This window comes from Lagenorhynchus albirostris, chromosome 20 (genome assembly GCF_949774975.1).
Source record: "Lagenorhynchus albirostris chromosome 20, mLagAlb1.1, whole genome shotgun sequence".
NCBI classification, from domain to species: domain Eukaryota; kingdom Metazoa; phylum Chordata; class Mammalia; order Artiodactyla; family Delphinidae; genus Lagenorhynchus; species Lagenorhynchus albirostris.
Genome location: NC_083114.1, coordinates 7,294,103 through 7,321,441, shown reverse-complemented (window position 1 = coordinate 7,321,441; position 27,339 = coordinate 7,294,103). Strand labels below are relative to the sequence as shown.

Here is a 27,339-nt window from a genome sequence, read left to right as displayed (position 1 = left end):
ATTAGCACCTAGAAAGCTGGGCCGTGTCATATTCCCAGCTAGTGTCCAGCATAGCCAGTTCAGAGCAGGTTCAGAACACATTGATCAAAGGAGACAAGACAGAAGCATCTTGGGAGCATCAGTTGCTGTCGAGGGTCAGTTACCCAGGACCCGGCCACTAGTAGAAGGAACTTTTTTTCAAGCACTTGTAAATATGCCCTCCCCGCTCACTCCACACATGGGGTGGCACACACACACACTGCTGCTTGCTCTTGTTCTGCTAATGATTAACATAAGTTTATTTAATTTGATTTGTTGATTCTTTTACATTGGTTTCACACTGGAGCTGAAGGTCTCTGCCCCTGGAGAATCTGGTGCACTGTTACTGGCCAGAAGTGGGAAAAAGAGCTGCCGTATTAAGCCTGGGAACCTGGGTGGTCCATTGTCTCAGGGACCGAGAAGAGTGGGCAGAGAGGTCGGAGAGAGAAGCAGAGGTCAGAGGTCAAAAGGGTGGAAGGCAAGTGTCTGCCTTCTTCTAGACCACTCCCTAGATCATTCACTTTGCTGTTGCCTTAAAGATCCAGCCTCGTGGGTCTCAATCCTGGCTTTGCAATCACCTGGAACACTTTCTAGAAACATCGATGGCTGGTGAGACCAGAAAGCACACCGGCAGCCCAGCACACAGCTTGGACACGTCAGAAGCACTGTAGCCTTGGCTGTGGTGGAAATGTGACTGGTGGCAGCAATGGTACCTGGCACTGAGGGACCTATTGATGAATCTGTCTGGGGGGCCTCCTGGGGATGCTAAGAAATGCCCAAGCGCCACTGCACAAGAGGCTGGGACCCTGTGAGAGCAGTTTGGGTTATTGTTCTTGACGAGTTTGTTTCTGCCCTTGAGTTTCCATGTACATGAGGAAGCAGAAGTTCAGAGATGTGAAGTGACCTCCACAAAGTCTCTATAGTGGACATCTATTTTTACAACCCACCCCTCTTATACTAACAGCACCAAAATTTTCCTTTTGGAAATCACACATCTCCCACTCTCAGTCCTTGAAGTTTGAGTCATTCCAACTCCATCCTCAGCCCCAAGGATGGGCATGGAAATCTGCTTGGCCAGTCTGAGCATGACATCCTCCTGGCACCAGATATTGGGTCAGGGATGGACATAGAACCAATCAGAGCCAGTGAGAGACAGTCCTGGGACTCTTGACCAAAAAAAGCATTTTTTCTTTCTTGCTGAAATTGGAACCACAAAGAAGTAAGCCTGGATCTGCTGGTAGCCCTCTTGGGGGAAAAGCCTGGCTGGGAATGGACACTCCACAGCAGCGAGCAGAACCAGGAGATGGAGAAAGAGCCCTGAGACCTCGCTGGAGCTCCTGGATTAAGCCTGACCTTAAAGTTGGTGCTACTCCTGGAATTTCAGTTACATGAGTCAATAATATTTGTGCCACAGCAACTGGTGTTGGGTCTTCCGTTCCTTGCATCTGGAAGAGTCTTGATGACATAGCTCATTACCACCCCTCCCTCCTTCTCTTCTCTTCAGTCAAGTTGGACTTTGCACTGCCTCTAAGTTCTCTTAGCATCTTCCCCACAGGGTGCCCTAGAGCTGTACAGGATCCCAGCCCAAGTGGCCCTGCCACCCCAAGCGAACAGAAGATGTGCTAATTAGGTTATGACCCTTGGGTCCTCCATTGGCCAACAGAAGGTCCAGTGGCCCCTTTATGTCTCTTGTTGAACCACAAACCAACAAGGTTATTATGCAGTGTCTATCCTTTTAGACTCGAGTGACAAGGATACCTTGACCTCAGAGAGAAGTGAAAAGCTCCCAACTTCACACCCCAATCAACCAGATTGAGTCATGGAGGGCAGTGTGTGTGGAAAGAGCACTGGAGTGAGGCATTGAGCCCTTTGGTTCTGTCCCTAGACCACCCTGGGTCTTTCGTCTCCCTCCCACATGGCTCCTGGGTGGCCCGCTATGTCTGATACTGGAGGGGTATCTTGGGCAGGTTATTACTGTCCTCCCCCCAGAACCACTGGACCAGATGCTGTGTAGCCCCCTCTCACTTCCAGCTCCGATGCTGTGCAATCCCAGAATTCTCTGTCCTGTCATGTCCAGGTGAAAACTATTGAGGCAGCCTGGTGTAATCAAAGGGACTCCTGTTTGAGTACCAAATCCTACTCTTACTTCGTGGCCTTGGTGTCCTCATCTACACTATGGGGATAATAACACCTCCATCGGTGAAATAATGCCAAGCCTCCAGCAGGATGCCAGGCCCATAGGAAGCGCTCCGTCCGTAAGTGTTATGATGACCCTCCAGTTCGCCCTCCACGAAGAGCGGCACTTTCTGGCGGCGGTGACTGTGCCATTGCTGTTGCTAAAGCTGGGGTGATCCCCCCACACCAGCAGATGGAGACGCCCCAGCCTCAGAGCGTTGCACACAGGTTGCTCAAGTGTCCAGGACATCTGCATGTCCTGCATTTTTCTAACCTCATCTTGGAACTTAGGCCTGGAGAATAAATGAACTTTCAAAACTGAACACAATGCTCTCGAGAACCCGCCAGTGGAGCTCTGAGGTGTTCCAGGCCCTAGAGCTCTGATAAGGCAGTGTGGGCCAGTGGGCAGTGCTGGCCTGGCATCTGCTCATTAGCTGACCCTGGGCGACCTGCTTGCCGTCTCTGCGTCTCCTTTTCCTTGTCCCTAAAAATAGGGGCCTCAGGGCCATCTCTCTTCACCTTGCAGCGTATCAAAACTGAACTTGTCATTATCTCCTGAAACCAGCATCTCTCCCTGGTGTTTCCCATCTCGGTGGATGACATCAGCACTCACCCGGCACCCAAGCCACAAACCTGGCTGCCATCCTTGCTCCTCCCACCTCCCCTGTACCAGTCAGGTGCATTCTACCTCCTAAATATCTCCCGAGCAGGTCCCATTCTCTTCATCCCACCGCTGTTCCCCTGGCCCAGGCCACCTGGGCGACTGTAAGAGTGTGATCTCCAGGCCTCGGGCTTGCCCCTCTGATTTATTTCTACCCTGCCAGAGGGTCCTCTTACAAACATAAATCCCTCCTACTTGAAACCCCACACGGTACCCACCACCCTCACCTCCCCTGGGCTGCAGGGAAGGCCTTGCATGCGCTGGCCCCTGTCTGCTTTGGAGGCTTACCTCACAATCCGCTCTCCCTCTCTGCTCTCTGGCTACACTGGCCTTCTCAGGGCCCTAGAACTCGAAACGCTCATTCCTGCCTCAGGGTCTCTGAGACACACTGCTTCCCCACCACCACCCTTCCCCCACGGCAGTCCACTGGGCCTTAATTGAAATGCCTCTTCATGAGGAACACCTTCCCCATCTCTGGGCAAGTCGGCCCCTCCCATTGTCTTCCCACAGTGCTTTGCGTGTCTCCATGGTAACCTCACCACCTCAACCGACTCCTTAAAGGTCTGTGGTCTCCTCTGCGCCCTGAGTTGCCCGAGAACATGGCTGTGCTGTCTCTCCTTCAGCACCACAGTCCCCGCACCCTGGCCTACAGCTGCGACACATCCTTGTCTTTGAGGCTGAGCCGACAGAAATCATTTCTTCTTCCAGTTCGAGAATGACCAGTCAGCTATGTTCCCGGCTCCTCTTGCATTTATTGGAACCTGCTTACCCAACAATCCACAAAGGAGCTTACACGGTACGGGGTGGGGATATTTAGGCCTCCTGTGACCTAATCCTGGGATTACTGCGGAAGCCTGGGCTGGCGGGCAGGTGGAGGGGAGGCAGGCAGGTATAGTGGTTGGGACTTGGTGAATTGCTAAAGACGCTTCCGTTTGGCAGGAAGCCGTGCTGCGGGGTTAATGTGCTGCGGGTTGGAGGCTCTCCCGCCCCGGGGGCGCGTGTGCACATGCGTGTTTACGTTGGGGCGTGGGGGACGGGGAGGAGACCTGAGCAGTTGACGTCAGGGTTTCTTTTCCTTAAGCTTCTCCTTCACTTTTTGCGGCTCAAATTGGATCAGTCGTAGAATTTCCATATTGGCTAGGGTTCCCTCGATGAACTCTTTCTCTGTAAGTTTATCTGTGCACAGGGGGGAAGAAATTACTACAGTCAGGATAGGCTGCGATAAAGCTGACGTCGGCCAGCATACCCAGTACGGATGGATCTATTATGAAAATACTGAGTCTCAGTGCCCCGGAGGGTAACCCCACCCCTGACTCCACCCTAGGACCCCTGGACCTCCCCAGGAACCAGCAACAAGAGGGTTACGTTCAGGCACTGCCGAGCCTCGAGGAAGTGTGCTGTGTCTGTTCTGACTGGCTGGTGATCCTTTCCTAGGCGTCTCTGCACCCGTGATCTACCTGCCCATTTAGGACAAGAGAGATCCTTGTCCCCAACTATGGAATTCAGTTCTATCCAGGGAAATGCACTCACTAAGCCCTTCCTCTGTGCCAGAGTCACTGTGTTTGGGGCTGAGGTCATTGCAGGGGGCAGAGGGCAGGGTGTGGCGTGGAAAGGAGTGAGATAATGTCCCCTGGCCCAGGAAACTGTGTGTCTGATGGAGACAGTCACCTGTAGAAATGACCCTAGAACGAGGCAGCTGTTCCTTCCTGCTCATGGCTATGCTCATAGTCCTGCACGTAGTAGGTGCTCAATAAAGCTCGGCTGAGCTATTTGGGTTTCGCCGTTGGCTTATGTTCCAGGCCTTTTCGGCAACCTTAATCCTTCCTGGATTAGGATCCAGCCTGGTTCCCTGTGCAGGTCAGGATGGTGAAATTTGGGTTTTAAAGTCCCAGCCGCCGACTTCCCTGGTGGTGTAGTGGTTCAGAATCTGCCTGCCAATGCAGGGGACGTGGGTTCGAGCCCCGGTCCGGGAAGATCCCACATGCCGCGGAGCAACTAAGCCCGTGCGCCACAACTATTGAGTCTGTGCCCGGGAGCCACAACTACTGAAGCCAGCGCACCTAGAGCCCGTGCTCTGCAACAAAGAGAAGCCACTGCCATGAGAACCCCGGGCACCGCAATGAATAGTAGCCCCTGCTCGCGGCAACTAGAGAAAGCCCGCGCGCACCGACAAAGAACCAATGCAGCCAAAAATAAATAAATAAATTTATAAAAAAAAAAAAAGAAGCAGCAGCAGCAGTCCCAGCTGCTCTATCAGCCTCACACATAGCTTGAAACTCCTCCCAGGAGTGAGGCGTTGTCTCCAGATGGGCCATGTGAAAACACAAATCACGCGGTAGCAGTACTGTCTCAGCCTCCCTGTGAGTTTCACCTGGGTCAGTTTGCAGTTTAGCACGTAGCAGAACAAGGAACTCAGCACATGGCAGACCCAGAAGGGGGTCATGAAGCAGGTGAAAGAGCCAGTGGGGTAAGGTGCCACCAGTCTGCATCCCAGAGAAGGTGCGCTCAAAGGGGAGGTGACATCTGAGTGAGGCAAGGGAGGGGCCTACCCTCCAGAATTTAAGGAGGCTCTCACTTTTAGGGTCCTGCGAGCACAGGGCTGGCACCTGAGAATGGTGCCTCCTTAAATTTTATGCCAGGGCACCTCCCTTGCCTCGCCCTAGTTCTGGCCCTAACGTCAAAGATCTGGTTGCTAATCTGCCTTCTTCCCAGACCGCAGATTAGCAGGGTCCTTATTGAACAGCCCGCTCAGGCCTGTGCCCGGGAACCTTGGGAAGAGACTGCCCCAGAGATCACAAAAGCGGCCAATACCGGTTCCTCAGATGTGCTTGGACCACGCAGTGTTTCATCAGTTGAGGCACTTCGGATTTTAAACATCTCGATTGCTGGCCTCTCTTTTGAACGAATCAGATGGTGGGGCCCCAGTGGTGCTGTATTCCAGCGTGGCAACAATTGACCAGAGGCCGTAAGACCAGACAGGCCCTCACGCCCCACACTGTTCGCCAGTCCCTATCTATCACTTAGTAGGGCCTCTGTCCACTTCTCTCTCGTTCATCATCACGGCCCCTGTGGTCATTCAAGCTTGCAGCCCCCATCTGACACCAGCCCCTCTCCTGTGTCTTTCCCGAGTTGGACGTGGGCCTCATGCACCAACAGCCCTCACTGCCCAGTTGTGGAATCCATCTCCGCTTACAATGCAAGGCCGTACTCCCCACAGGCTGCTTGCTCCCAGCCAGACCGAACAGGGCAGGGAGCCAAGACAGGCCAGCTCCTGGAAGAAGGGGGCTTGAGGACACCCCCTCAGCTTTGCCAAGACTGTCCTAGCCCAGCACTGCAGTCTAAGACTTTTCTTACCCAACCTGCTTTCCTTGCCTCTGCGCATAAACGTTTCATCTGCTTTGCAGTCTGATGGCTTATCCCTGCCTCTTCCAGACCCCTCCCCATTTTCCCTCATACGCCTTCCCCCCATCAATCTCTTGAAATCTAATCGAACTCTAATCCCATCTGGCCATGCTTCTCAAGGGACCCAAACTAACTTCCTAAAGGAAAAACCATGTAAATTGGGATCCCACTTACTTGGGACTCCATGCTTTCAGATTATTCTGAAGTGAGGTTTACCCTCTCCCAACCGTGCAGAAGGCATTTTTGTAAACAAGTAAACCAAAGTGTCTAAAAACAACAGGCACTCCATTGGAAAAGAAAGTGGTTTGCTTTGCAAAGCCTCTAAACTTGCCGTTTGCATGTTTGCATACAAACTGCTAATGGGCTGTTGCCTTGACGTTTTACTATTCCTTCAACGTGGGTTAACTCTGTCATAACAAAAGATGTTTTTTCTTCCAAAGCACACCATCATTTAGAGCCTTCCCCCTCCCCCCAGAGATCTCAGGCAGGGATGGAGTTTTATGAGTGGTGGGATCTGGTGCCATTTCCCATCAGCTCCAGAGGGGTCCCACAACTGCCCACTGACCATTCTGCGCCAGTCCCCACAGAAGCCCTTCCGACAGCCCCGCAGCAGGAGGAGGGGTCCTCGGTCCTGCGTGGGCACTGGACTCGGAAGGGTCAATCTTGTTGGGATCTCTAGGACACAGCCCATGACTGTGAAATCAAAGGCTAGGAAGGAGAAGTAATTCACCATCATCCTTCTTGCCAAAGAACCCCCAGATCTTCTCAGCTCGCTTCTCCGGGGTGTTCTCATCTTCCGGAAGACACTTCACATCCTCAGGATTGATCATCTTGAAAATAGCCTACACCAAATCAAGAGGGAGAACCCGTGAGAGGGAGTAATTCTGGGGGAACCCATGTCGCTTACCAGGATGCACCACAGCAGAGGTTAAAATGCAGATGCTCAGGCCGCAGCCCGCCCTACTGAATCCAAGTTCCTGGGGGGTGGGGAAGGGGCATCTGTACTTCTGAGATCCTCATAAGGGACAGGGAATGTGGGGGAGGGGTGAAGACGGCTTTCCCTTCTTATTTTGTCCCTTTCTGCACTGTTTGAATTTCCTGCCCCTGTAGACATATGACTTTCATCTTATTAAGAAAATGAAAATAAGAATCAAAAACTTCCTGATGATAATCCCATAGCAGCCCCGAGGCTGCAGTTTGGGAACTGGTACCTTTAACCCCACTCCCCAGAAGTTTTAGAATATCAAACGGCCTCTTCTGGGTCCAGGTGGTACCTTGGTTGTAAGGGCTAATATTTGTCAGGTGATTAACGTGTGCCACTTTTCTAGGCACTTTTTACCTGTAGACTCATGACAAGTTTATGAGGTGGGGGTTATTGGCCCCGTTTCACAGAGGAAGAAACTGAGTCAACTAACTTGTTAGAAGTCACCCAGCCGGAAGCAGAAGAGTGGAGATTCTAACCCAGTCACGTTTGGTTCTAGAACCTCTGTACTTGCATCGCGTGCCATTCTGGAATGTCTTGGAGAGCGTTCGAGGCGCTGGGGAAGGTCTCGGGAAGCCCCTCAGTTACCCGCCTGCTCAGGGAGGGGTCCAGAGAGAGATTTAGCCTAAAGCTCAAGGATCTGTCTCACCTCCCTCTAGTCTCATTAATAAAGGAGTTGGATGGACAATATCCAGCAAAGAAGGAGGTGCCTCCCGACCTGTGATCAGGGAAAGGGACAAGGTGGTCTCGATGTGCCCTTTCAGCTCCAGGTTACTAGGATCCCACCAGGCCTTGGGGACATCGGGGAGCCAGCCAGGCAGGGGCAGTAATGCCTGTGAAATTAACCTGGAGGGAAGATCAGCAGCTTTAGAAGCCCCCTTTCAGCTCCCTGTGCCGTAACAAGAGAAGCAAGGAAACCAAACCCGGCAGCTGGGGCAGCAGCCTTGCTGACAGCGCTCAGAGCTCAGAGGTTCCCGGCGCTGAAGTGCAGTGGCTCCCTTAACTCCTCTGTCTGTCCTGAGCCAGGGAACCACGTGCAGGCTGGACGGCTAAAGGCTGGGAGTGGCTGGCTGCCGGCCAACCCCGCTTCTAACGCCGAGGACGGACTGTCAGGGCCTTGGTGAATGGACCGAGAACGAACAGTTGCATCCTCACCCTGGGCGTTGGGAGATTGTATGGTTTTCTCGAGGCCATGCAGTTTGGTGGTGAAGTAGTTGGGACCAGAATCCTTAACTTCTGACTCCCAGGCCAGTGACCTTGAACCTGGTGAATAGTAGAGGCTCGGCATCATCTTTTTTTTTTTTTTTTTTTTTTTGCGGTACGCGGGCCTCTCACTGTTGTGGCCTCTCCCGTGGCGGAGCACAGGCTCCGGACGTGCAGGCTCAGCGGCCATGGGTCACGGGCCCAGCTGTTCCGCGGCATGTGGGATCTTCCCGGACCGGGGCACGAACCCGTGTCCCCCGCATCGGCAGGCGGACTCTCAACCACTGCGCCACCAGGGAAGCCCTCGGCATCATCTTGCATAGCCTCAGCTGTGGATGCCCCCCTCCTTCTCTCCTCCCCCAACTCCTCCTTTCCCTGAAGGAGCACCAACTTGTAGGCCTCTGCTGGGCCTGGCATCCTTTAGGTGGTTCTGAGGGAGTGGTCCCCATCCCAGGCCACCTGCCAATCCAGGAGAGCTTGCTCTACAGGCCGCGCCCAGAGGCCAGCGAGGTTCCCACACACACCTGCCCCTCATGGGAGGCCAAGCAGAGTCCACTTACCACAAGCTGCATGCTTAGCTATTTTATTTATGGTTTCTCCTAATAAGGGTGGAAGAACTGTGCAAATGAAAGCAGGATTGCAAATGCATCCAAAATTATATAAAATAGGAAAAACATTCTCTCTCTTAACAGGAATGGAATTAGAGGAATAAAGCTAGTGGCATGGGGTAGTGGGGCCAAAAAAAAGATCCTGTAAAATGATACTAAATGAAGGGAAATAGAAATGATATAATAGGAAAAAACAGAAGCGTCTTCATTGTCCAAAAATATAGGGATGGTTAAATAATTTTACGGCATGTCCATAAGATGGAATTCTAAGCAGCTATTAAAAACAGTTTGATATTGAAAACATTCATAATAAAATAGTGGCTGAAAAAAGTATACTAAAAACCACATGTGAATATGTCATAGTTCTAAAATTATTTTTAAATCTACAGATAGAAGACTGGAAAGGTATATGCCCATATGTTGACAGTAGTCTTCTCTGGATAATGAAATTAAAGGCGATTTTCATTTTCTTTTGTGTAGGTTTCTAAGTTGCATGAATTCCTTATATATTAAATGAAACTCTTTTTCAGACATCTAAAAATCTTATCAGATATACTTATCCTGGGCCAATGTATTTGAAACATGTGTCTTTAAAATGACTTGTGAGGGACTTCCTTGGCGGTCCAGTGGTTAGGACTCCGTGCTTCCACTGCCATGGCCCTGGGTTCAATCCCTGGTTGGGGAACTAAGATCCCACAAGCCCTGTGGCTATATATATATAAATATAAATATATATATTTTTATATATATATATATGTATATATATAATGACTTGTGAAAGAATCTGAGTACGTCCTGTGGAAGGTTTTGAAGGACATTTTAATGAAGAAAGGAAGGAAGGTGGGAGGGAAAGAGGGAAACAATAAAGGTAAATAGTAGGCAATACCCAGATTCTTCTTCTTTAGGAGGAAAGTGAAGCTGTGGGAACGCGCCCAGCCCTCTATTAATACTGGTCTATTGGAGACCCCTCCTGGCCACGCTGTCAGAGCCACTGACTCCCAAAGCCCGGGTCCCCACTCCCCCCTCCGGCCCCGCCCCCAGCCAGGCCCCCTGTGCGGAAGCAGCAGCGGGGGGTCCTGATCCCGGGTGAGCCCCGTGCAGCTCAGCCGGGAGCTCCGCCGGGAGCGCAGAGGCTGCCACTGACCGTGACGATCTCCAGCACTTCGTTCTTGCTGATGCTGCCGTTGCCATCTACATCGTAGAGGGAGAAGGCCCACTCCAGCTTCTGGTTGGTCTTGCACATGCTGGTCATGTGCAGGGCGATGACATACTCCTTGAAGTCCAAGGTGCCATCGCTGTTGGCATCGAAGCTGCGGAACACGTGCTGGGCGTAGGCCTTGGGGTCGGCGTCGGGGAAGAACTTGGAGTAGATGGTCTGGAACTCCTGCTGGGTGATGCGGCCACTGGGACACTCCTTCAGGAAGGACTGGTACCAGGTACTCAGCTCTTCCTCTGTGAACCTGGTGTTCAGCTGCAGCTCCTCCAGGATCTCCTTGGACAGGGCTCCGCTTTTGCTGTTCCCCATGGGTGAGCAGGTGTGGGCCCAGCCGGTCTGTCGCCGCTGGGTGGGTGGGTGTGTGGGAGGAATGGGGTCTCCGGGCTGCCTGGCTGGGTGCTGCTGGAGGCGGTTGCACCCTGAGATGCTGGTGGATTAGGCGGATTTGTGGCTGGTTCACCCCTGTACTTGGAGGGAGGAGGGGCCCGGAGCTTGAGTGGGGAGACGAGCTCCCAGAAGCCCCCTGAGATTAAAATAAAGAGCTGACAGCAGGAGGTCAATCCCTCTTGGCCTTCTGGGAGGATAGGACAGGTGATCCGAATCTTCAGAGCCGCAGCCTTGAGCCGAGGCCTTTCCCACTGCCCCTCACCCATCCCTGCGCCAACTTACCCCACCAGCTCTAGCTCTCTAAGAGCAACGATGTTCCCTGCCTGCCTTCTGAGGGTCTCAGCGACAGGGATGGCCCTGTAATGCAGGGGTCAGGAGCCAGGCTCTGGAAGCAGCCCAGGTTCAAATCTCAGCTTTGCAATTTACTAGCTGTGTGACCCCAGGTGCGTTTCTTAACGTCTCTCTGCCTAGAATTCTCTTCCCCTAATCTTTCACCTCCTTCACGGCTTTCCTTAAATGTCGCCTTCTCGGCCAGGCCTATAGTGACCATTCTGTCAACAAGAGCACCCCAACCGTCAGGCTGTTTATCCTGCTTGACTGCTCTTCCTTGATCGCACGTGCACCTTCTGACTTACTGTTTACGTATTCTGCCTGCTGCCTGGGATCGCACCAGAATGAAAGCGCCATGAAGGCGGGGATTCTATCTGTCTTGTTGCCCGCTGCATCTCCATCGACAGAAGGGTATCTGGCGGGTTTGGGCCCTCAGTGACTATTCTTTGAGTGAACAGGCATGATAATAGCGTCTCTCCCACTGTTATTGTGAGGCTGAAACGAGTTAATACGTGCAATGCATTTAGAATAGGGCCTGGCACGTAGTAAGAGCTGAATGCATGTTAGTTTTTGCCATTCTTCTTCTATGACAGGGATCAAAAACTAAACTGCTTACAGGGGCCAGCAAGTGGAGTGTGTGAGTGAAGCCGGGGGTCAGGGAGGCAGTAGGCGTGGTGAGGCCCACGCCTGCATGGCAGGGGCTGCCAGTGTTTGACTCCATTTGAATGTGGTCAGATGGGATTATGGCCTGGTGTTACTAGATTTTTTGGTAAGCCAAAAGAAATCCAGAAATCAGATTTTCAGGTTTGAAAATTGCAATCTGGAAATTTGGAAATTTGGAAAAATTGGAAATTTGCAATTTCCAAACTTTAAGAGTGATTTCCAAATTTTCAAAAATTTTCAAAAACATAGGGTGGGATAAATATAACTTATCTGTGGCTCCGTTTCAGCAGCAGGTCATCAGTTTGCAACCAAGCCTGGTGCCAGGAGCTGGCAGACAACATGCTTGTTGAGTGAGTGACTGGACAAGCAGGGGACAGGGAGCTCCACCAGGGGAGGCTTCCGCCGCTGCGGTCAGCTCGGTCAGCAGGACAGGCCACAGGGAAGAGCCCTCGTGAGTAGGTTTGCACCTTAAATCTCATCACCCAGAGGAGAGGTCGGTGGCGCCCTGGCTTGGCTGGGCATAACGCCTGGAACCCCAGAATCACCGTCTTGGATGGGAGAGATGTCTCTTCTTTGTCCAGGGGTGGTAACTATGAAGAATAAAGCCCACAGTGTCTAGGCGGGTGAGTCGGGGTTTTTATCCTATTTCGTAACAGGCTAATGGCAGGGGAAAGCAGGTCCCCGCTGCTGGGAGAAAGCCCCCTGCCAGCCTCCCCTGGTGTTGCTCAGAAAGGACCCGGAAGTTCAGGCACAGATGTGCTGACCTCTCCCTCCTGCCCACCCCACCCACTGCGGGTCCAGAGTGTTTCTCAGGAGGCCTTCATGTTAGGGGGTGGGGTGCGTATGTGTGTGTCATTATTTTTTCCCATCAGTTTGTGACAGCATATCATTTCTTGAAAGGAGCCCTTTCTCTCTGTCTAGACTTTCACTATCTTGCAGCATTTGTTCTCCAGAGCAGCTGGAAACAGGACAGTCACTGAACTCAAAAACAAACAAACAAACAAAAGCCAGGCCATGAAAGTGAGGCCAGAGGCCTTCACCCTGGCCTCTGAACCTGGCATGGGAGGTGATTAGAAGTGCCTCCTGGGTATCCACACCGAGACTGCAGGTGAGGCGAGGCCGATGTCACAGGAAGAAACCAAGCTCCAAAAGGATGTCACCTGCCTGTGTCACACAGTTGCCAAATGGCGAAGCCAGGAGGAAAGCCCAGGGCGGCCTCTCCACTGAGGGCTCTTTTCAAGACATTACAGCCGCCTCCCTTCTCAAGGAGGCCTGAGCAGAGGGGTCAAGAAGCCGCATTTCTGAAGGTGAGGACCTGGGTTGCCATGACGACGGAAGAGGCGGGTAGGGAGGCAGGGCCCCGGCTTAACACAGAAGGCAGCCAGAGCTCCCCCAGTCCCTCTGCCCTTCCCAAGGGCAAGGAGGAAGGAGCAGGTACTGTCCACATTCTTCAGGTTGCTGTGCCCAGGAGGGGCCCAACCGTGGGAGGGGACCACAGGCAGCTGTGTTGATGCTGCCGAGAGAGGGGTCATGACCTGGAGGTTTGTTTGAAAACCTGAATAAACATCTTCTATCAGAGGGAGAGTTTATGCTCCTTAGCCAAACAAGTTGTTGGGGATGATGTATTGTGAACGGATTTGTTAAGTCTGAGCCGGGGCCATAAACTCTCCCCGAACCCCTAAGACCACTGGGGAGAAGGCCTCGTCTCCGGCCAGTGACTCTGTGTCTCCCCCTCCCGGCCTGGCCTTCACTGAAAGACACAGGCTCTTCCCAGAGGCTGGCCCTGTCCCACCCCAAGCTGGGAGTCCCCCAGCTCCCATCCCGTTCCTCTACCTTCCCCTGCGTGAGCTGAACGGCAAGCAGACCCTTCGACCCCGGCCAGGAAGCAGAGAGGTAAGGGGCTTTGGAGAGGGCGGGTGGGAGGCCGAGAATGGGAAGGAACGCCCCTCCCAAGGGCGTCCCCATTGCGGTAAATAGCGATCCGTCCTTCGGGTTGCTTGGACCGACATCCTCGGCGTCATCACCAGCGCCTCTGTTGCCGTCACCCCCCCCCCCCCTTCAATCTGGCTCGAAATCGTGCTGGCTCCACTTTCAAGGCACGGCCAGGACCCGCGCATTCTCCCCACCTCCACGTGGCCACCCCTGCAGGCACCATCCCCTCTGCCCGAGTTATGGCTGCCCTGGTCCCCTGACCCCCTAGCGCGCCCCACAGCAAGGAAATTAGGCTGCACGCGCTACCCGGCTTGGACCACCCCACGCCCCCAGAGTAAAAGTCATGGGCCTTGCAAGGCCTTCCAAGCTCTGCAGAGTCTGCCCGCCCCGCCCTCCAGCCACACTGGCCTCAAACCATTAGGTGCCTCCGGCCCTTACAGGGGTTACCTCCTCTGCCTGGAACATGCTTCCCCCAGCTACCTGCCAGGCTTACTCCCAGGGAGGGACTTCAAAGTCCCAGGTCTCCTCGACTTTGGTCAAATGTCACCTTCTCAGTGAGGCCACCCCAATCACCCTATTATTTCATGTTGCAACTCACCCACCCTCACCCCTGAAACTACCCATCCCTGCCCCCCGCCCTTTCTCCATAACACCTAACATCTTCACACACACTGTATCATTTCATTACTCTGTCTCTTTCAGCTAGAAAATAAGTTCCATGAGGTCAGGGTTCTTGATCTGTTTTCATCACTGATGTGTTCCCAGTACTGAGAGCAGTGTCTGACATACAGTGGTGTTCAATAATTATTGGATGGATGGATGGATAAGAAAAGAAATAACAGCCAGGAGCCTCTTCCGTTCACAGGTACAGAAGTCTCCAGGGGAGGGGACCGGGGCCAGGGGTGTGGGTCTGACAGCGTGATACCCATCGGGGGGTGGGGGTGGGGGTCAATGCCCAGGTGCCCTTTGTCCCTCTGCTAAGTCATCGGGGGTAAAATTATCACCAAGCCTGGGAGTATGGGAGGAACGCTGAGCCCATTTGTACACAGGCGAGTGTGGCAGCCCTCCAGGGAAGAGGGTTGCCCAGTGGGACGACTCAGTGTCTCTGGACAGTTTATTTTACATGGGATGAATCTAAGCATCTCAAGTGTACACACAGCGCCGAACGAAAAAAAAAAAGAGAACATTTAACTTCCTGAAAATGCTTTATAATAATGCAGAACAATTATATATAGCAAACGCCTTCAAAATTTAAACCCTTTAAACATTTAACTTTTCAGCATTAATACACACAAATGCTATTACGGGGCTGGGGGTGGGGTGGGGACAGGGTGGGAAGGGTGGATTACAGCCTCCATAGGGATCAGAGTTTCAAGAGTGTTACTTATAAATTATAGTACGTCAATTTTATTTACTGATCTAGGCAGCCAGGGGATGGGAGGATATACAGTGTGGAGTAAACACATTCATTCTGGGAGGAGGAATGCTGGCGGAAACACCGCTGTTTAACGTTAAAAATGTATAAAGTATTTAGCAAAAGTTACAGAAAACAGAGCAAACAAGCAAGTCTGTTAGAAAATTCCACTTTCATGGGGTTTGCTGATGTGCTCGTTTGTGAAAGGGCTGCCCACCCCCTTCATCTCCTTCCTAAGGGCAGAGATGCGAATTTGGGGCCCCTGTCACCAAGGATGGCTCGTGTCCCTTTGAATGACTGTCCCTGGGTCCACATGGCTGCCTGGAGGCCACAGTCCCGAGAGCCAGTCTGCTGCCGCGTGTGGCGCCGGATGGGGAGCAACTCCACTCGGTATCACACGGGTCTCGGGAGGGGATGTGACTTAACTTCAGGTTATGGGACAAATGAGACAGCAGAGCAGGGCCAGTCCGGTGCTCTTGCCCTGGTACCATAGGCTTTCCTTCCTCATCCCCATGTCACACTGTCCCCAGGAGAGCACGCAGGTGCCTGACCCCCTGCATCCCGCCGCTGCAATCCCATTAGGAATTTCCCTCAGACACAAAGGGTCAATTCCCCTGAAGAGCGCATAAAGAGCCAAGTTCATCACAACCCCTCTTCCCTCAGAGGCACCTCCCAACAAAGGCACCCAACAGCCACGCCCCAGCATCTAGAGGGTTAGGGGAAATGGAACATTGGCTTTTGTCACTTGTCTTGGTCTCACCCACACCAGGAAAGGGGAGCTGGGTCCCTCACTTTCAGGAACGGCCCGACAGGAATGACTTTCATGGTCCCTGGCAGCGTGGGGCCCTGTGACTTGGGTTCCATGGCCCATACCTTCACCTGGCCTGGACCCAAGAATGTCTTCCATTTGCTGGGAGAGGTGCTGGTTGCCTTCCGGGGCTCAACTTTCACTGAGCAGGGCACGATCAGGATGTGCCTGGAGGAGTTCTTACCTTGGGGGTCAGGTCCAGAGCTGACCAGTGTCAGCTGGGTGTGGCCCTCTCTCTGCCACCATCCAGTACGGTGAGGGCACAGGCCAGGTGAGCAAAGTTCCGGCAGCGACAAGCACCTGAAGGGAGGGGGCCGTGTCTTCATGCCTGTTTATGCTCCTTGGAAGTGACTTTCAGGACATGGTGTCAAAACTTGGTGGATGAAAATTAATGGCTTCTGCTTTCTTTAGGGGTCCAAGGAGGAACTACCTCATTCTCAACAGCTCACGAAACTCGTAAGTTTTTGTGTCTGAACAGAGAAGCGCCTGGGTATCCCTCTCATGAGGGTGTTAGGTGACATCGCGCACAGCCGTGCTGATGGGACACAGATTGGGCATGACGTGGGCACAGGGTACAAAACTGGAGGTGCCAAGGGGAGGAGACAGAACGCAGCAGCTGGAGGAGGCCTGGGAGACCGTCTAGAACGAACACCTTCAGTTTGCCGATGAAGGAACAGAGATCCAGGAGAGGGTGGTGATGGGCTCCCTGTCTTCTCATCCACGCTCCCTCCACCCACCTTCCACACCCTCTAACCCTCACCAAATGGCAGGGACTGGGCAAGTTGAAGGGAGGGTCCCCAGAAGCAAGTAGAACTACCAGCTGAGATGCCAGCGGAAATGGAGGGCAGTGGAGACCCTGCCCGCCCCCTCCCCCCTCCCCCAGCAGCTTTCTGCATCATCAAAAACCTAAAATGATCCGAAAACGCAGGCGTGAGCCCCAAGAACCGCTCGTGGGCGCCGCTGGCTGAAAGCAGCCGTGCAAACGAGCTTAAGACCCCAGGCCAGGAACTTTGGGGGCAGACAACTCATTTTAAAAGCAAGGATGCACCCATGCAACGGACCGCTACTCGGAGATATAAGGGGACAAGCTACTGACATCCAGCCACAAGGTGACGCAGAGGCAACGGGCCGAGTGACGGAGGCCAGACTCTAAGGCTACTGCCGTGTGGCTCCACTTCTATGACATTCTAGAAAAGGCGAATCTGCAGGGTCAGAAAATCCATCAGTGGTCACCAGGTGCTGGGGGTGGGAGGAGTGGATGGACATCAAAGGAGCCTGAGGGGATGTTCTGGAGTGATGGAAATACCACGTTGATTTCGGTGCTGGTTACAAGGCTGTGTACCTTTGTCAAAATTCACTGAACTGTAGACTTCAAAAGGGTGAATTATACTGTATGTCAATGAACCCCCGATACCAAACGTCAAAGATCTCAATAAACTTGTGAAAAGAAAAGGCAGGGGGACTTGTAAGGGCGGGGAGGTTTATGGAAATAAGACAGTATGCCGGCTAAGGAAGCCGGCCGCTGGTCTGCGCCCCACTTAACATTTGTCCGAGGCTTTCCCTACCTACATCGTCAGCAGCAGGTCTGCAGAATCCTGTTTAAACTCTCCTTGTCAAGGCCCCTCACAGCTGGAAGTAAAATTACTTAAACAAGCTGAGGTCTTTGACGTCCTTTGAATTTCATGGCTTGAACTGCCAAGAAGGGGCTTTGGCTCCACCAGGATTTCTCTGCACCCATCCCCTAATCTCGTAATGGATTGGTTTTCACAAAGGGAACAGAAACAAACCCCTGGTTCCTGAGTTGTACGGTTCCTATTTGCTTCGATCATTAATCAGCCCCAGTGAAGGGAGAAATGTCTCCTACTGCAGAAACCCAATCCACCCTCCCCAGGGAAAGGAGGCCCAAGGCGGTTCCACGGGCAGAACCTCGGGGCAGCCGTCCCTGTGGCTCAGCTGGCCAGGGCTCTGCAATACCGATCAAAAGCAAGAGAAAAAAGAAATGGAGAGGAACAAGTAGCTTTTCCTGGAGGTTTTCGTGGCAGTTCACTTTTGTTTTAGAGACTGTTTTGTAAAAAATCAGGCTATCACAGACAAAACGAAGTGCACCCGTGTCTCCCAGGTAGAAGAGGCTCACCTGTCCTCAGAAACGGAACAATGGATGTGCTCAAGGATGGCCTGGGGCCACTCACCCTGAATCAAGCCAGGCAGACCCTCCTATAACCTACGCGCCAAAGCCCAAACCCAAACCCAAACCACCGCCGGGGCCGCGGGTCCCTCCGAAGCGCGCTTTTAGGTATTCCAGACTCTTCATCCTAACCCTGATTTCACCCACATGCGGAGCCCTGTTAACATACGGACTCCAGCCCTGCTTGTAATTCGCTGTTCATTTCACGGCTCTCACTGGCCGTCCTCCGGCTTCATTCTTCCTCTTTGTAAAGTGAGAAGAATTATTTAAAACAAATCTCTGAACTTTGAGTTGGATATGAGGGTCTGGCGGACCAGGTGATTATACTCTTGTTGCTGCCTGGTTTCTCTGTCCCTGGGTAAATGCCGCATGGCAGTAGTTTGTATTATGATTACAGGCTCCCAGTGGGTTAAATGTGGAAGGGGTGCAAGGTTCTCATTCCCCAGAAAGGTCTGAAAACATCCCCCTTCCGCATGGAGAACAGAGGGGGGCCGGGGCGGAGTGCCTGGCTGGTATGCAGCTACATTTCTAGTACCGGCACAATGCCTGGCTTGCCCCAAGTGTCTGCCGATTAAATGAATGAATGAGTGAATGAGTGAACGAATGAAAGAAGAGCTATCAGCACAACAGACAGTGTCTCTGCAAGAGACATTCTGCAGAGAGTACCTGTATGTGAATGCCAAAGTTACTGACCTGCAAGACCCCCGGAGAAAAGACAAGTCTATACCAAACAAGAGACTGTGGGCTTCCCGGATGACAGGGCCATACCTTGTCCCTAGATCTTAGCACATTGCCCAGGCTCAGCTAAATGCCTGATGAATGAATAAACGAGGGAAGAAAAAAGAAAAAGATGTGGAAGGGCTAACGAAACCGAGAGAAAAGGATGAGGGGGAAAGGATGACTTCAGAAAATAGACTGGCCCACAAGGGGCCAACTTGGGCTACCCTGAGAGAGGCAAGAGAGCCCCAGGGAAGCACAGAAGACTCCGGAATCCTCAGATGGGGATGAGAAAACAAAATCAACGAGCGATATCACACTCAAAGTATCTGCGTCAATAACAAGGCTGTTGGCTTTGAATGTCGGGAAATCGCCCACAAATTAGTTTACTAAGCCACAAAGCAATTACTACTAGCACCGATCTTTGACAGAGAAACCAAAGAAATGAAATCCCCAAACTGGCAGCTGGTGTCATGGCCCAACTTCAGACCAGGAGTGGTTCTCCATGCCAGACACACATCCGTCCTGCTGGCCTCCATGTTGGTGAAGGCCTTCCTGCTGACCTTTCTGGTTGGGATGTTTCAATAAAAATACTGGCAAAGCTTGGTTTGCTTTAGGCTATACGGCCTCTTTCTACCGTAACTACGAGGGCGCCACAGTGACCCAAAAGGCAGAGGTGCCAAAAGAGTCAAGAATAACAAGTCATCGGTTACCAGCATGGACGACAGAGAGAAGGACCAGTGAGTTACCTCAGACGTCTGCCCTCACGAGAAACACGTGAGTCCTGTGAATCCGAAGTAATCAAGGGAAAGATTAACAGGAAAGATGGGTTCTCAGGGTGCGGGTTCCTTCAGCCCTTTTCTTCCTCCCGTGGCCTCGAGCTGATTCTCAAGATTTAACACGTAAGGGAGAAAGTGATGAGTGAGGACCCGATGGCGGTGCCAAAGCTTCCCAGGTCACACTCAGACCAGGCTCTCCCAGGAATGGGGAGGTGGGCAAAGGGCAAGGGGGTAGCAGCACCAAGCAGGGGCTCCGTGCGGGGATTTGAAACGTGCAGGAGCTGAGAGGCCAAGGTGCCAGACTGCCTGGTGACACGTACTGCGGCTACGAGGGTCTGCGATGCCTGCACAGTGCCTGCCAGTGAGAGCCATACACGGGACGGTGGTCCCGACCCCGCTGTGCGTAGGCAGGTGGGGCCATCTGGGGGGCGACAGACACTTGCCCCAACCCATCTCCAACATGGGACTGACCCAGCCCCCAGGACAAGCGAGGGTGGAAGAGGGAGCTCACCCGAGGAAGCGGCTGTGGGCTGGGTGGGCGGGGCTGCCCAGAGACAGCACGTGACATTGATGCCCGATCTAATAGGAAACACGATTCAATGCTCCAACTTGGGGCGAATTTGCTGAATGAGGTAGTTCCCTCCTGACCTCTGCAGGCAGGGTCGGTCTGGGAAAACAGGAGGCAGGCATTCTTCCCAAGACTCCCAGTGATGAAAAGCAGCAGAGAAGAGCCAGGATGTGGGCTCCCAGAATATGCAATGGGAAAAAACAAAGAGGGGGGGGGCTGCTGCAAAGGATTCTGGGTGCGGGCTGTTGAGCTGAAAGGTGCCTTCTATCCACGATTCTGATCCTGACACTTGGCTTGGAGACAGAGACCTCTCTCCCCCGCCCTTCCAAAGCCCTGGAGACAAGCGGGCTGGCTGGAGGAAGGGCCTTGGGGCTTCCAGGGGCGTGAGCGTGTGACACAGCTGGCTCTGGGTGGGGAGGGGACCTCTCTGGTGCTCAGCAGGGACCACAACGTTCCAGCCTCGGTTTGTTCTCGGAGTGGCAAGCACGGCATGGGACTTGGGGGGGCTTCAACCTCGGAGACAAGGGCAGGGCTGTGGATCCATCTTCTCGGCCTGGGAACACTGGGGAGCTCCCCACGGGGCCATCCGGGCCGCCCTTCTGGCTTCACTGTCCCCTCTCCTCAGTGGACCAGGAGAGCGGGTGGGAGGGCAGCCCCGCTTGGGAGCAGGTCCCCCCCTGGCAGGAGTGCCACCTCCTCTGCGTGGGACCCCAGCCCCTCCTCGGCAGGACCCCCCAGGCCGTGTGTCTAGATCTCCATGTCCACGGGGCGGATGTTGCCCGTCTTGTGCTCCCTGACCCACAGCTCCCTGTCTTTGGCTGGGTCCACTTTTCGAAGCAGTTGGTCCACAGGCTCGACTGTCTGCAAGGGATGGAGAAGAGGGATATCTTCAGAGGCAGCGGCCGAGCCAGGGACATATCCTCTGAACCACGCTGCTTACACCCTCGTGCCCGTCAGAGCAGCCTCTCTAGAGGGCTGTGAGGCCTCGGGGAGGCCCGTGCGAGGGACAGACGTGGCAGGGGCTGGAAGACCCGGGGGCCTGAAGCTCTGGCCTCTGCCCTGCTTTCCCTCGTGCATGTGACCCTCCAGACGTCAGGGTGGATGAAAGGGCAGGTGGCCCAAGGGTCTGTGACCTGTTTCTCCTTCCATCAGTCTCCACATTTACCACCTGAGAACAGGTCAAATGGAACGTCGGCTTGAGAGGTTTTGAATAGTTCCAGCATCGTAAGAAATTCGCCAGGGGAGGCAAGGACATCTCCAGCTATTTTAACTATCGTGACGCATCTATGTGAGGCACTCGGGAGGGATTCACGTGGACATCCAGGGTAAGTGACATGTCCATCCCAAGAGGTCACCCACAGGCCCGAGCCCGTGCCCACCTGCCAGACAGATTCACCTGTAGCAGCTCCTTGACCTGCCACCACGGCGCAGGGCCATGGCTCTCCCCGGCCCCATGCCCCCCAGGGGCCCCGCTGGCCTCGGCCCGGGGAACTCACGCTTTGGTTGAACATGTCCGTCTCGTGCCGCAGCTGCGTGTACTGACACAGATGCTGCCGGATCACCTCCACCCTCTCCACCTCCAGCCGTTCCAGCTCCTGCAGAGGAGGAAACCGGCAGAGACCTCTGGGCGTGTCCCTTCCACCTGGGGACCTTCCCCACCATGCGGGTCCCACACCCCCCTATACACAAAACACAGATGCTGCCTGCTTATCCCCCATGCTGCCTGACCCTCTGGGGTCTGACGAGGAACCCACCCCGTATCTGGGAGTGAAGGTGTAGCTGACGGCACAGCAGTTACTGTCTCCTGACTCTCGTTCTGCCAGGCGTGGTGGGTGCTAAAGGCTTTACGGGCACTGCTTAATTGTCCTCATCGTAACTGTAAGAGGTTCTCTTCTTACCCACATTCTCCAAACAAGGGAATGAACACCTACAGAGGTAACATCGCTTGCCCACAGCGACAGGGAATTATGGGAGCAGCGGCATTTGCACCAGGGTCTGTCGTGCCCTTAATCACGTGTCTGCACCGGTGCAGCCCCAGCCCCAGCCCCTGATGGCGTGGAGAGATGGAACACGTGCAGAAGCTTCTGCACCTCCAACTCTTGGGGCTTTGTCCCCGGGCCTCTGCTGAGCGGCCTCGTCTCCTCTGTCCACCCCAAGCGCTGAGGGGCAGGTCAAGGGAGCCAGGAGGGCCGGGAGCAGGGTGGCCACTGTCAAAGGGAAGCGCGGAGTGTTTGCCCTTTGGGTCCTAGGTGGCCCCGCATCTTTGGAATTTAGGGGATCTGGCCGCTCTTCTGTGCACAGCTAGGTCACTGTTCAGGTGATTAACCTGGGCGTAGGAAGTAAAGCAGGGAGTTTAATTAGGAGATTAACCAGGAGGAAAACGAGGTCACTGTGCCCGGGGGAGGCCTCTAATCTGCTCTGGTGGACTGGCACCTGGGGAAGGCGGAGGGTTAGTCTCATGCTGGACAGACAGATGGACGGCGGTGGCTTGGGGGCCGCGGGACGGTGTGGTAAGCACCTGGCATGATGCCTCCTTTCTCATCTGGCCCCACGACCCACGTGCCAACCCCGCTTCACCCCCTTCAGCGGGTGCTGACTTCACAGAAATACCCAACTGGGTTATTTCTCCTAAAGCGACCACTGTCTGCTTGGTTGACGCTGACCCCTCAGAGGATGCAGCACGGGCGCATTGTCGCCCGTGTTCTCACAGCTAGGAAGTACCGGGGCAGGGATCTGAGTCCACACAGGCTGGTCCGGAGTTGAGGTCTCAGTCCCAACACTAGAGCAGATCTAATGACCATCTCCACGGTCACCTCCGCCCCATTGCCTGCACATCCATCACCATCCACCCAGGGATTCCTGAGCGCCCGCCCCTGCACGGACAAGCGTATGCATCTCTGGTCACTCACCAACGTGGTGGTCACCATCTCTTCAAACCACTTGGACTGGGCCTGGTTGTAGAGGTCCACACAGCGCATGAGGTCATCTCCTGGAAGGGCCAAGGCCACTGTCATACTCTGTCCTGTCCTCACCATGGCCGCCTTCTCCCACCTGCACCCCACAGCCAGGGTGATGGAGGCCACCGGAAAGTTGGGGGGTGGAGAGGATGAACAGAGCAAGAGAAGGGGGCAACCCAGCCTTACGAGAGGCCGGCTTCAGAGTGTCTATCTGAACTAGACTCCAGACACCAAAAACTGATGAAGGGGTTTTCTCAGTAAGAATATATATATGGTAGGGGTGGGGGGGGGTACTCCTAGGACCCCCAACTCTATCATGAGCCCAAGAAATGCTTCCTCTTCTAAAGATGGGAGTTTCATTTCACATTGGAGAGTCCTGCTTGGTTGAAACATGTGTCTCAAGCAACGTGCTACTAGTTAGAGTTAAAGAAGGGAAGTTTGCAAATCACGTGTGTGTGTGTGTGCGTGTGTGTGTGCGTGTGTGTGCATGTGTGTGTGCGCACGTGTGTGTACATGCAGCAGCAAAGGGTGGGTGGGAAGGGAATGAGCTCTTTCTACAGTATTTTATTTCATGAGCGAGATCTGAAACAAACTATTTAACAAACTGCAAGTAATTGCAACATTACTAAGGTCCCAGCGTCCCAGACCCTTGCTACACAGAACACAGTTCCTGGGCCAGCAGCATCAGTACGCCCTGGGAGTTTGCTCAAAATGCAATCTCAGGATGTTTCCGAGACCTAGTGAATCAGAAACTATTTCCACAAGATCCTCAGGTGATCCCCGTGCACATCACAGTTGGAGAAGCACAGCTTGGTCTGCATGTAATTTCCTGATCATCACAGGGTGCCAGGGAGAGGAAGTCATCGTGGTCTCTGCTCATGATGGGAAAACTCATGAGTGAACCCAGAGATAATGATGAACTCTTCAAAGGGATTCCTATAATGGCATCACCTTGCTCATGTGGGTTCAGCTATGAAAGTGAAAGAAAGTGGGCAGAGTTATGCCCACATGACCCAGGGCCTGGCTCAGGGCCCCCTCCCCAGTGAACCATACACCATTAGCTGGGAGCTAAGCCTTGAGTAACAGAACCCCAAATCAAGGCTCTGTTCATTTTTCCCTTGGTTCAAGGCCAAGACTGGGCCCTTGATCCCAAGAAAGACTGAACTATAGGGAAGAAAGTGGATATTTCATTGCAGATGCATTCCCACCAAGAGCTTGTGCCTGACCGTGGGTGGGGTCACCCTATAAACACAGTGTGAAACTCCCAAAGCCCTATTTGTTGACCCTGATTTTGACGACATGCTTCAGGAACTTCTGCAACATCAGGAAATAGTATAGGTGAAGGTAGGTGTGTCTCTTCTCTAGGCATCCCAAGGGTTTGAAATCAGGCCCTTTTGAACAGTACAGGTTAAGGACATGGATTCTGCAACCAGATCTGGGCTGTCACACAGCTCCACTGTTTACTAGCCGTGCAATCTTGGACAAGTTGATTCACCCTGCCTGTGCCTCAGTTTCGTAATCTGTAAAATGGGGATAATAATGGTACCTTCACAGAGCCACAGTGAAGATTAAATAAGCACACACACCCCCCAAAAAAGAAAAGAAAAAGAAAACACAAAGAACAAAATAAAAAGATAAACAACTTACGAAAAATATTTGCAATTCAAATGACAAAAAGTTCATTTTCCTTATCAATCAATCAATAAGAACAAGACCAGCCATTTGACATAAAAATGGGGAGAGCATATGAATGAATCATAAAAAAAAAAGCCACGATGATTTATAAAAGTCTAGTTTTAAAATGCTCAACTCCTCTCAAAAAGCGTGTAAATTAAATTAGAAACAAAATACTATTTTTCACCAGATAGTTACGATGTCAAAATCTGAGAGCAGTCCGTGCTGTCAAAGAGTTTAGGGGACAGGCGTTCACAGAGCTATTGGTGGGCGCCCCTCGCTGGAAAGCAACTTGGAAACATCTATCAACATGGATACAAGCCTCTGACCCCGAAAGCCCGACCCCATCTCTACACTGTCTATACGCAGGTTCTGTTCCCCCCACCCCTGAGGTGCATTTACAGTAACAGCATCGCTGACATCGGCAAAAACTCTGAAACAATCTAAAAGGCTTATAAAAATCAATTAGGGGAATGATGAAAGAAATCTGGATATGATCATACACCTGCACGCTATTCAACTACTTAAAAAGTACATGAATGGATGGGGAAATAAATTTATGGGGGATGGAATAGAGCTAGCTCTAAGATATATCAATTAAAATATAAGTTCAGAACACAGTGTCATATGATTTTATGTCTATGAATTTTTTTTTTTTTTTTTTTTTTTGGGCTGCGCTGTGCAGCACGTGGGATCTTAGTTCCCCGACCAGGGATCGAACCCGGGCCCCCTGCATTGGACGCACGGGGTCTTAATCACTGGACCGCCAGGGAAGTCCCTATAAATTTAAATATTAAAAAACATTAAAAAAAATGAAAACACTAGGATGTGTTGATGGTGATTATATCTGGGGAATAAGATTTTATATTCTTACGTGTTGATTAAAATTTTTTGTGAAGCAGCAATATTGTCTTTGTAATATAATGTTATGTTTTAATAGTTTAATAAATTAAACTAATTTAAATGTGCCTCTCCCATCCTTGGGTTCCCTTTCCTACTCCCAACAAGTATATTGTGGCTTCCGTTTCTGCATCCAATACTTTACCACTGTGCATTAAAGATCTTTATATAAAATGCTGTATTTATATTACGCTATTTTGTTATGACATGTTTATACCGCCTTATTTCAAGATGTCACGAAGGTGGCTGTTTCATCCTGTAATGAACTAATTATACCAGGTCCACCAGAAGTTGGGGTGAAAGGGATTTAGAGACCATCTAATCCAAACCCTAGTCCCACAGCACACATTTTAATCCCAGACAGCAAAACGTTTTGTCCTTGTACACCATGAAACTGGTTTTTTAGAAATATTTAACAATTTTCTTTTTTAGATTACTGTCTCTCACTGGTTTTTCTCCCCCTTCCTTGTGCATTAGCTAATTTTTACCTCTAGGTGGAAGCAGAAGCCGAATCATTGGGAAATCTTTTGTTGAAAAGCTGAAATACGGTTATTTCTTTAAACAAAATGTTGACTTCTGTTCTGGGGCAGAAGCCCATCACCAGAGGCGAACCTTTGGAGATCACTCCCCGGGGAGGTGGGACAGCTTGGGTGGGTGTGGTTTGCACTCCCCCTAGGAGCTCCACGCAGCGACAGGACCCCTGAATTCCGGGTGCCTGGAAGAGTCTGTCCACCTCCTGGCCAGAGATCCAGGGCTTGGACCAGAAGGAGCCCTCTGGCCCAAAGGGAGGGTGTGGGGAGCCCTGTCCCCTGCCACGGCCTGGACACAGCCGGGTCTGCTCCCCGCTCCACAGTCCCCCCGCCACCCCAGCCTGTGGGATGCACGTTCACGGGCACGCCATCTCTCAGCCCCTCCTGTGTTTCTGTGACCAGGTGAGGATGGACGGGGGCAGCGGGCGACGGTGCCTCACTCACCCGCCTGTGTGGACTTCCTCCGCGCCTTCTTGATGTCCTCTTCCGTCTTGTTGCTCAGCTTTATCTCCAGCTGCTGGGTCTTCATCTCCAGGTCTCTCTGCCGCTCCGTGAGGGCTTTCCGGGCCTGGGGTCCAAGGACGTGAAGCTGTTCATGGGCTCAGAGCCAGGAAGGGCCTATGGGGCACACGGGGCCTGGCTTCCCCTTTTCTAGGTAAGAGTCCTTTCTTTTCCCTGCTTTTGTGGACGAGGCCACAGTGGCTCCGACAGGCTAAGCAGCTAGACCAGCATCATCCAGCCAGTTAGGGACCACGTGGGGGCTGCAAAGCATCCTCTCATCCCCATCTCTTGGCCTAGAGCAAGGCCCTCAGAGCGTGTTTTCACTGGAGCATGCACACGTCCTGGGGACCCAAGCGGTCCTAAAATCACAGCTTCTCCGGGGTGGCAGGGACCACAAAGGCCGCCATCACTTCCCAGCAGTGCTTAGCAGCTGGGAGCGCCAGGCTCCCCATTCTGGGGCAGGATGGGCCCTTTGGTGGCAGCTGGTGGGGATTCCGTCAGGAGGGAATCTGCCAGGTGAGACCCAGGCAAAGGGCCCCCATGTGGACCGACAGCACATCCAGGCTCCGAGACCCACAGAAGCAGGGTGTACCTTGTCTCATGTGCCGGATGGAGGCCCCCATGCCCTCCACGGCAGGTGCAGCCACGCCCACTCCCACTCAGAATCTGAGCACCGGGGGGAAGCGGCCCACCTACCCTTTGGCTGGGGGAGGGGGATTTCATACTCCC

General features: G+C 52.8%; 2 protein-coding genes and 1 long non-coding RNA gene across 11 annotated transcripts in view; 1 reads left to right on the top strand and 2 right to left on the bottom strand.

Moving 5' to 3' along the window:
* Positions 1-3,586: 3,586 nt before the first annotated feature.
* Positions 3,587-10,761, bottom strand: RCVRN (recoverin). Its single transcript, XM_060136159.1, has 3 exons — positions 10,194-10,761; positions 6,987-7,098; positions 3,587-4,030 (listed from the first exon to the last, which is right to left on the bottom strand). Exons 1-3 carry the CDS (start codon positions 10,572-10,574, stop codon positions 3,915-3,917), a joined length of 609 nt encoding a protein of 202 aa, XP_059992142.1. The 5' UTR covers positions 10,575-10,761; the 3' UTR covers positions 3,587-3,914.
* LOC132512084 (uncharacterized) lies at positions 10,351-17,363 on the top strand. 2 transcript variants are annotated; one of them, XR_009537824.1, is made up of 5 exons: positions 10,351-12,268; positions 12,567-12,952; positions 13,403-13,538; positions 14,280-14,442; positions 16,211-17,363. It is a non-coding gene; the product is annotated as an uncharacterized LOC132512084 (long non-coding RNA). The 2 variants fall into 2 exon arrangements; XR_009537823.1 differs by having other exon boundaries at positions 10,351-12,952.
* GAS7 (growth arrest specific 7) overlaps positions 14,764-27,339 on the bottom strand; it is a 200,877-nt gene continuing 188,301 nt past the window's right edge. For all 8 annotated transcript variants that reach the window (XM_060136151.1, XM_060136158.1, XM_060136155.1 and 5 more), the window contains 5 exons: positions 26,554-26,677; positions 22,958-23,037; positions 21,545-21,643; positions 17,682-20,909; positions 14,764-17,618 (listed from right to left, as the gene is read on the bottom strand). In XM_060136151.1, coding sequence (XP_059992134.1) covers positions 20,796-20,909; positions 21,545-21,643; positions 22,958-23,037; positions 26,554-26,677 — 417 coding nt within the window. In that variant the 3' untranslated portion in view covers positions 14,764-17,618; positions 17,682-20,795. The remainder of the gene's footprint in view (positions 17,619-17,681; positions 20,910-21,544; positions 21,644-22,957; positions 23,038-26,553; positions 26,678-27,339) is intronic.